Source organism: Otolemur garnettii, unplaced genomic scaffold (genome assembly GCF_000181295.1).
Source record: "Otolemur garnettii isolate 467f Iridium unplaced genomic scaffold, OtoGar3 scaffold00018, whole genome shotgun sequence".
Classification (NCBI taxonomy): domain Eukaryota; kingdom Metazoa; phylum Chordata; class Mammalia; order Primates; family Galagidae; genus Otolemur; species Otolemur garnettii.
In genome coordinates, this window is record NW_003852413.1 from 12,035,188 (window position 1) to 12,044,155 (window position 8,968).

General features: G+C 37.8%; 1 protein-coding gene across 1 annotated transcript in view; it reads left to right on the top strand.

Annotated features, from left to right (window-relative positions):
* LOC100963395 (ATP-binding cassette sub-family A member 8) overlaps positions 1 to 8,968 on the top strand; it is a 61,824-nt gene that overhangs the window by 21,856 nt on the left and 31,000 nt on the right. The window contains exons 10-16 of the mRNA XM_003786610.3: positions 1,827 to 1,998; positions 3,129 to 3,187; positions 3,886 to 3,996; positions 4,797 to 4,972; positions 5,438 to 5,557; positions 5,800 to 5,938; positions 6,513 to 6,603. Of these exons, the coding sequence (XP_003786658.1) occupies positions 1,827 to 1,998; positions 3,129 to 3,187; positions 3,886 to 3,996; positions 4,797 to 4,972; positions 5,438 to 5,557; positions 5,800 to 5,938; positions 6,513 to 6,603 (868 nt within the window). The remainder of the gene's footprint in view (positions 1 to 1,826; positions 1,999 to 3,128; positions 3,188 to 3,885; positions 3,997 to 4,796; positions 4,973 to 5,437; positions 5,558 to 5,799; positions 5,939 to 6,512; positions 6,604 to 8,968) is intronic.

Below are 8,968 nucleotides of genomic sequence, written 5' to 3' on the forward strand. Positions count from 1 at the left end.
AATGACGTTATTTCCTAGAATGACTCTCTTGACACACACACCATTTGTATTTGAAGAGCTGCTTTGTGTATGAACAGGAAGATGAACCTAGTCGCCCTCCTGGCCGACTCAGGACTTCATTTCACTCCTGCAACTGGACTTCCTAGAGCTGAAGCCTGAATTTTGTTTATTAATAATCACTCTCTTTTGTTTGAACTTCACTCTAAGGGTGCGGCTTGCTTCTCTTAAAATTGACGCTTAGAAAGCAAGGCTATAAATGGGTCTGGGAGCTGCTTTGGTGTGACTATTTAGCTCAGTGGTTCTGAGCCCTGGTAGAACGTCGCAGCCATGTGGAAAACCTAATAGGAATGGTACAGCTCAGGTCACCCCCAGAGATTCTGATTCAGTTAATCAGGGTGGGGATCAGCACATCTATATCTTTAGAGACCTCCCAAGAATTTCACAATAGGGGGAAATGAACATGTCACAAATTTTCACTGTTATCGCCACGGAACTGACAAAACATGAATTCCACAAAAAGCAGGGGTCTGTTTTCTTCACAGATCAAACCCAAGCACCCCCGACAGTGCCTGAGACATACCAGGGACACCACAGACACTCGTGGTGGAAACATGGCTCACTCCCCTCTGCCTCCTTTTATGATCTAAAGCAGGGCCTGAGTCTTTCCCCTCTGCTTCTCCTGTTCAAGACAGAATGTCAAGGGCCCTTTAGTAATAAAGCGACAAATAAACACTTGTGGAAGGAAACATCTTAGGGGGGGCGGAGGGGGGAGAACAGACCCCGTTTGTGTGTGCATGTGGGCGTCTGTGTTTATGTTTTAGATAATCATTTAAGAAAGATAATTTAAAGATAATAAATATAAATGACAGGAAGAAAAGTTAACTGGAGAAAATGCCATTAAGATACAGTGATAAAGTTGGTGGCAATACGCATTCAGATATGGTTGCATGCTTCTCTTGGCTAGATTTTTGGTTTGAAAGGAAGAGCTTGGGACTAAGAGTGTGCCACATACCAGGTATGCAGCAAGTGCTGGGGAATATTTATTGCATGAGTGAAGGACTGAACCAGCGAAAAGTACACATGAGTTTGAGAACCCATCTATCTTACAGGGGTGGTCAGTTGCAGAACATCAAGAAAACGTGATTCTTCCATTTCATAATATTTCCTACCGTATAGGAAAACAAGTGATGATACAGTGCAAATACAGGAAGTTGTTTCCAATACTATGTTCTTAAAGACTATCGTAAATTTGCTTTGGAGGAAAGTTACTGTTTGGGGATGAGATAAGCAGAAGTAGAAAGAAGCTTTCTAAACAACCCTACTCTTTTAAGTTTCCAGAAATCCTTTCCCTCCACCCTCTCCCTTGCTCACACATGTGGCACTTATTGTCTTATTTTCTATTCTATCTCCTCTTGGGATATTTGTTTTGTGTAGCAAATAGTCACTTCTCAATGTGTCAGTATGAGGTCACCTGCTCTCCCAGGTGGAATTGAGCACGTCGACCCATCTGGCATTTATGTATCAGTATCTGGCTTTATGGAAATCCAGAAAATTCTGAGCCTTTATTTAAATCACCTTTGAATATTTTAGTTCACTGTTTTCATTGCTTCCTGTAGGAACCATGATCATAAGAGCAACACCTTACTGATATTTTTCCTTACAAAGAGACCTATGATAAAATACGTGCATTATTTTGTGTTGAGCATGCATTAAGGTTTAGTGGCAAAGGGACAGAGGAGTTGCATTGCTGTGTAACATTTTTGTGATTCTCTCTCTCTCTCTGAACATGGTGATCGACTCAACATACTTGTGTCCTGGTCGTGTAGATGAATATGGACGTCAACATTCACCTTTGTTTTTCCTGAAGTCCTCATTTTGGTCACAGCAGCAAAAGACTGAACAACACATGGCCCTTGAAGATGAAATAGATTTTGATCTTTCATCCAATGACTCTTTTGAGCCAGTGTCTCCAGAATTCCATGGAAAAGAAGCCATCAGGTAACCAGGAAGAAAAGAGAAAACAGATCAAAGGCTGGGAAGCTACCAGTTAGCACGGGCATGGACAGAGGTCTCTTCTGTGTCCTTCAGGCAGTTCCCGTGGGTCCTCACCCATCCTCTCCCTTCCCACTGCAAAGAAAAATCACCTTCCCAACTTCTCCCTCTTCTTCTTCTTTTTTTTCAATCAGTCCCCAGCCTGTGGGTCGAACCTGCCTTACCAACTTCTTGAAGTCTTCCATTATCAACATTCACACTAAATTAAAACTTAAACTTCACCAACAAAGATAGTTCAACGAAAGCCTAGATTCTCAGTGTGGTGTCTATCATTTCTTTTCTCCCTTCCCCGGCCTCCTTCATTTCCTTGCCTCATCTCGTTTATTCACACTTTGTTCCCACCTCATTTGTTATATTCCTTGTTTTTCTCTCAATTTTTCTCTTGTATTTATTGCCTTTCCTTTTTTTTTTTTTTTAACTCTTCTTACTGTCATTCCCAATATTTATTGTCTTTTTAAAAAATTTCAGATTAACACAAGGGTACAAATGGTTAGGTTACAATGTTTGCATCTGTTAGGTAAGGTCCCTGTTGCACTGTGCCCCTCACCCAGGAGCTGTGCCATCTACCCTGACATTGTGCCCATTGGTGGGAGCACAACAGTCCCCCCCTCCCTGTTCCTCCTCCTCTCTTTCTCCAACTTGAATTAAATTGAGTTCTTCTCTCATGTAAGCATTAGTTCATCTATTCGCTTCATATTAGCATTGAATACATTGGATACTTGCTTTGCCATTCTTGTAATACTTTACTAAAGAGAATATCCTCCAACCCTACCCAGGTTAATACACCCTTGGGGCGAGTTATTTGTTGTCTTTTAAAGAAGATGATGGAGTAGGAAAGAGGAAAGGCGTAAAGGCGTAGAGATGGACATAGGGGAGTCAGGAAGAGGTGCTCTTTGCCGTCATGCATATCTACATTCTGTGTTTTGGGCTGGTGACCGTTATTCCCCGAATAAGAAAAAAGAACAGTGTCCTCAAGGTCCCTGATGATTCCACTCTCACTCATCAACCAAACTCAGAATTACAAACTGAAGAATATTGTCACCTCGAAGTATTAATATCTTTCCCTTTTTTTTCAGAATCAGAAATGTTACAAAAGAATATAAAGGAAAGCCTGAAAAAATAGAAGCTTTGAAAGGTGAAAGGGGGGGGGAATATTTAGCTATTACATTAATATTTATTTCCTGATTTAATTCAATTTGTTTTGTTTTTGGTGAGCAATTAGCAGTGGCATTTCAGACTTAAAGAGTTATTTGAGCCACATGAGGAATTTATCCTTTGAACACATTATTTCTGTTTGTTTTAAAATTATATTCATTTAAAATCTCTGCTGCATAATATACATTTTACTGTATTATATATACTATGTAGGTAGCCTAATAATATTCTGGTTTTTTCCTGCAAACTCAAAGTTTTCTTCTGTAATGCAAAAGCTATTGGTAGATATTGTATGTTTTTCTTTTGTGCAGAAAAGTCACTTACCTTAAAGAAGTTTTAGGCATATAAAACTTGCTATTAACCTATTCTTCATTCAATAAATATTAATATCCACCTACCATATGCCAGGCAATATCAATTGACCCAGGAGATAGATATGTTCCATTAATTTAAACTAAGTAATTTCAAAATTAAGAAAGACCACTTTGAGAAATAAGTTTATAAAATTTTTTATGTTTTATTTTGAATTTAATAATATAGTCATACATGGAAGTAAAGTAACAATTCATTGGCTCTGTAATAGAATTTTATATATGATTTTAATTGTTTTTATTCCTTCCACCTCTTCTCCTTCCTTCCTTTATTCTATCTTCCTTTCATTTCCTCCTTTATTCCTAGATCTGGCATTTGACATATATGAAGGCCAAATCACTGCAATACTTGGTCACAGTGGAGCTGGAAAGTCAACACTACTAAATATTCTTAGTGGCTTAGCTGTACCCACCAAAGGTAAGAATTTGTTTCTCCCTAAGTCAGGTTAATAAATAAATTAGCTGTTAATAGAAAATCCTCCTTATCATTAATCACACAGATACCTAGGGAAGGCATGGTATTTTATTTACAGTATTAGTCTACAGAGGTATATAATAGTTCCTCAGTAAAGCATATATGAAATTTGTGTATTACATCATAATTATTTGCATGGTTATAAGTTACCCTTTGGCATTCTTATTTGTATCTGTCAGTTCTTGCTGCATGACAAACATTCCCAAAGTTATTAGCTTAAAATAAAAATGTTTTATTGTTTCTCATGATTTTATGGGGTGGCTGGACAGTTTTTCTGTTCTGGACCAAAGTGACTGGGGCTGTATGGTTTAACATAGCCTAACTCACAAATTGGGGGCCTCAGTTACAGAAGCTGAACTTCTCTTCCCATGTGGATGTTTGCCTTCCAGGAGGCTAACATGGGATTCCTGATTGCAGCAGTAATAGAGGGCACATTACTGCATGAGAGCTCTTCTCCAGCCCTCCCTTGTATCGCATTTCTTATGGTCCCACTGGGTATGCAGCCAAACCCAAGTGTGGGGAACAGATGAAGAGACTCTACATTTTAACAGGAAAAGCTACAGATGGGAACTTTGTTATTTCAATAGACTATGAAACTAAAATGGAAGTTCATAATGCCTGAATTGTATAAATCTTGAAGATAGATTTATACACCTAAAATTTAACTGATAGATTGTGATTTTTATTTAGAAATATTCTAACGTAAGCATCATACTGATACTAAGTTTTAATCTTTGTTATAGGTTCAGTTACCATCTACAACAATAAACTTTCAGAAATGGCTCACCTAGAAAATATTATCAAGCTCACTGGAGTTTGTCCACAAGCCAATGTACAATTTAACTTTCTCACCGTAAAAGAAAACCTCAGGCTCTTTGCTAAAATAAAAGGGATTCTGCCACAAGAAGTGGATAGAGAGGTACATAAATATGTTTAAACTAAGGTGTTGTTCAAAATCAGATTGCTAAAACCTGTTTGGCTCTGAGTTTTTGGTTTTTCATTCATTTATTTGTGTGCACATCATAGAATAAAGTTGGCCAAGAAAATCCAATTTAAACAACAGCTAACATTTATGTTTATTAATAATTTGCATGTGCCAAGAAATATCCTACACTTTAAATAATTCATTTACTCCTCATAGTAATCTATGAGATAGGTGTTGCTATAATTCCTATTTCATATCTGTGGAAGGAGGCTGAGGTTCAAGAGGGCAGGTAACTGGACCAACATAGTGAAGTTAGTGAAAATGAGTGGCACAAAAGCCTAGTTTGTTTCTAAAATCCAAGCTTTTAACTATCATACTTTACAGCTTTGTATTTATGAATTTAAAAAGAAAAAAAAAAAGAAATGTTGGCTTATTTCATAAATGTTGTCTTTTGGTTAGATACAAAGAGTTTTGCTGGAGTTAGAAATGAAACCCATCCAGGACGTCCTGGCTCAAAACTTAAGTGGTGGACAGAAAAGAAAGTTAACCTTTGGGATTGCCATTTTAGGAGATCCCCAGGTAAGTCCGGGTACATGTAGAGGGGAATTCAAATTTTAAAAACGGAAACTTTTGGTAAGAGTTCAAATCTTTTACTTGCAAAGGACATGCGTGATAAAATATTTATGATAAAACACTAAATAAGAGGAATAAAACCCTAACCGTAATGCCCTCTTAAATACGAATAGTGTGGTTTCTACACCGTATCTTGGAACAGCTTTACCTCTGTAGAAAACTTCCTTACACATGTTCCTCCTCGGTAGATTTTCCTGTTGGATGAACCGACCGCTGGCCTGGATCCCTTTTCAAGACACCAAGTGTGGAACCTTCTCAAGGAATGCAAAAAAGACCGTGTGGTCCTCTTCAGCACCCAGTTCATGGATGAGGCTGACATCCTGGCCGGTAGTTGCTGGTTTCCTTTAAGTGACAACTTCAAGAGATTTAAGACATTTAGATTGATATTCTGAACAGCTATATCTTGCACTATGCTAATCTATCTGAATCTGGTAATCTGAACCGTCAGTGAGGATAGGAACTGGACCCAGAGCCTCTTAACTCTCAGCCACTTTAGGGTATCTCGCAGAATTTTACATCATCGCTCATGTGCAAGCGTGATCTGCCAGGAAACTGACTTATTGCCAAGTGAGAGTGAGGTCTGTATTCTAGGAATTTAATCCTTTATTCAAAATTGAGGTAAATCAACTTGAAATATTCAGATAATTTTAAAGTTTGATTCATTAAAATAAATACTAGCATGATTCTCTATTATCAAAATATGTATCCACATAATTTAGTCTCCCTGAGGGGATTGATAGCAACACACTCGCTAAGGTACCTAAGTGAGATTAAGATGTGTCTAGTCCACTGAGTCCTTTTTAAACCCTGTATCTGAGGCAGAATTTGCATTTGATTATATAAATGATTACCTGTCTTTTCTTGGAAATGAAACTTTTCTTTTTTTTTTCCTCCCTTTCAGATAGGAAAGTGTTTCTCTCCAAAGGGAAGCTGAAGTGTGCGGGTTCCTCTTTGTTTCTAAAGAAAAAATGGGGGATTGGCTACCACTTAAGGTAGGGCCGTGTGAGGAGGGAAGGAGTGTGGACCAGGCTGGAATAATGCCTGGGAAGGCAGGGAAACATTACGATCCAGAAGAAAAAAGCTTTTATAATCATACCCAGGTGTTTGCACACATATATACACATGTACGTGTGGAGACCTAGCTATCTAGTCATTTGGTGTGTACCTATAAGACGTAATCGTTCGGCAGATTTTAGAGACAGAATATAACAACAAAAGCTTAGAGAAGTGTTATAGAAAATATACCTACAACATGCTGTTTGTTAAGGGAGATATGCATGAAGTTGACACACCTGTATTTCACACACACACACCCCCCTCCTCTCCCACCCAGGAGGTTGATACAATTTCTTAAGTCGTCTCCTTGTTTCTGCTCCTCCTAAATCTCATCTTCCTTTGTTTTGTCCTGCCGGTCCTTTGCACCTTATCAGTATTATATTTTGAGCAGCAGCACAGTCTACTGTTATTTATTGTGTGGTTCAGAGATATGATAGTCAACATTGTTCTATTTCAATCTTCTGTGTTTTGAGATAAGAACTATTGTTACTTTCACTTGACAGATGAAATTGCCAGGGTGAGTTCTATAAAAAAAAATTTAAAAGAAAATAAAAGAAATGATAAGCTCCCCAGGTTCTTAAGTGGTAGAGCCAGGGATTAGGACTAGATATTTTTAACTTGAAAATCCAGTGTCCAAATCCATATTTTAAACTAATTTTTAACCGCTATACAATTGGTTAGTGTTTCTGAATTAGGCCACCTCTACTTAAAAAAAAAAGAAGAAAACAAATACATAATGGCAACAAGAGAGAGAGCAAACCTGGGCAGTTTCCTTGAATCCTTTCCCACTTAAGTTTAAGTCCTGAAGAGTTGTTTGAATAATATTTGTCATTGATTTTGTTAATTTTTCAGTTCCGTGTAGTGTCCCCCCATTTTGTTTTCAAATTTCCTAAAGCACTTTGTTTTAATTTCTTCTTGGAAATCAATTAAGGTCTCTGAAACTATATTTTCTCAGCTTTAAAATAAGAGTAACAATTCCTGGCTTCAAGGAAAGGTTATAGAAAATAAATGAGATGCTGCCTTGCATTTGTGGGGCAATGTAACACGTCCTCAAAATAAGAAGTGCTAGTCAGGAAATAAAATGATATCAAACATGTTTATTTTTAATTTAGTGGGAAACCCACATTTTAAGAAAAAATATTAAAACATAAACATGAAAAAAAACCAAAACCAAAACACAGCACTAGTAAGGATCCCTGTCCAATGCGTGAGCCTCCTCATGGGCTCCTGGCCAGGAATTTGTGCAATTGGCTTATTTTCTTCTCAACCAGAGGTCAATAAACTATGGCCATGAGTCAAACCCAGCCCACGTCTTGTTTCTGCAAATATGGACCCCAGCCACGTGCAGTCTGCTTGCGCAGAATTATCTGTCTGCTTCTACAACACAGCAGCAGAGTTGGAGAGTTCCAACAGACATCCAGGAGCCTGCAAATTCTAGAATATTCACTATCTAGCCATTTACCTAAAAATTTGACCATACCCCCTCTTCTAAGTTCTAAACTCCAGGAGGAAGGATGCTGTGTTCCACTCACGTGGTCCCCCATACCCTCCAGCACAATTTCTTATAAGCGGCCAGGGAATATTTCTTGAACATTTGTTGTTGTAGGGAGGTGGGGGGAGGCAGCATTATGGTGAACAGCTATGATCTTTTTTGCTTCGATCTTTCACTGCTTCAAAAAGCAGCATATATTCTTATAAGTTCATATATGCCCTATGAGTAAATAGAATAATTTTGACTTACGCATTTGGTTAAATAGAATAGTTACCATTTTAAGGGCTTTCTAAGTGAAAACATTATTGTTATGCAGTTCTTAGAACAACCTTAGATGCTAGGAATCATTATTCCATTTTACTAATGAGGAAACCGTTCAGGCAGATTTAACAACACCTTTTAAGTGGCTAAACCAAGTTTCAAAGTTTCAAAATCTAACTACTGATATTTTATCTACTGTATACTTCATAACCTTAATTGATAGATTTTTGTCTGTTTATTTTTCTATAATAGAGAAATATCTGTGGTGTTTTTGAACAGATACATTGATTTTCTCAATGATAAGGTTTTCTTAGAGTTCTGGGGTTAGCACTACAAGAAAAACAAAAATTAGGGATCCCACCACCTCAAAGCCAAATTCAACCATAATTAATTTCTACCTATAGCCCAGTTTCCTTTGTTGCACATATTATTATTGATAATTATTTAGTTCTCTGTTAGCTCATGTGTTTCCCTCCTATCCCCTCCCCCATTAGCTCATGTGTTTCCCTCCTATCCCCCTCCCCCATTAGATCATGTGTTTCCCTCCT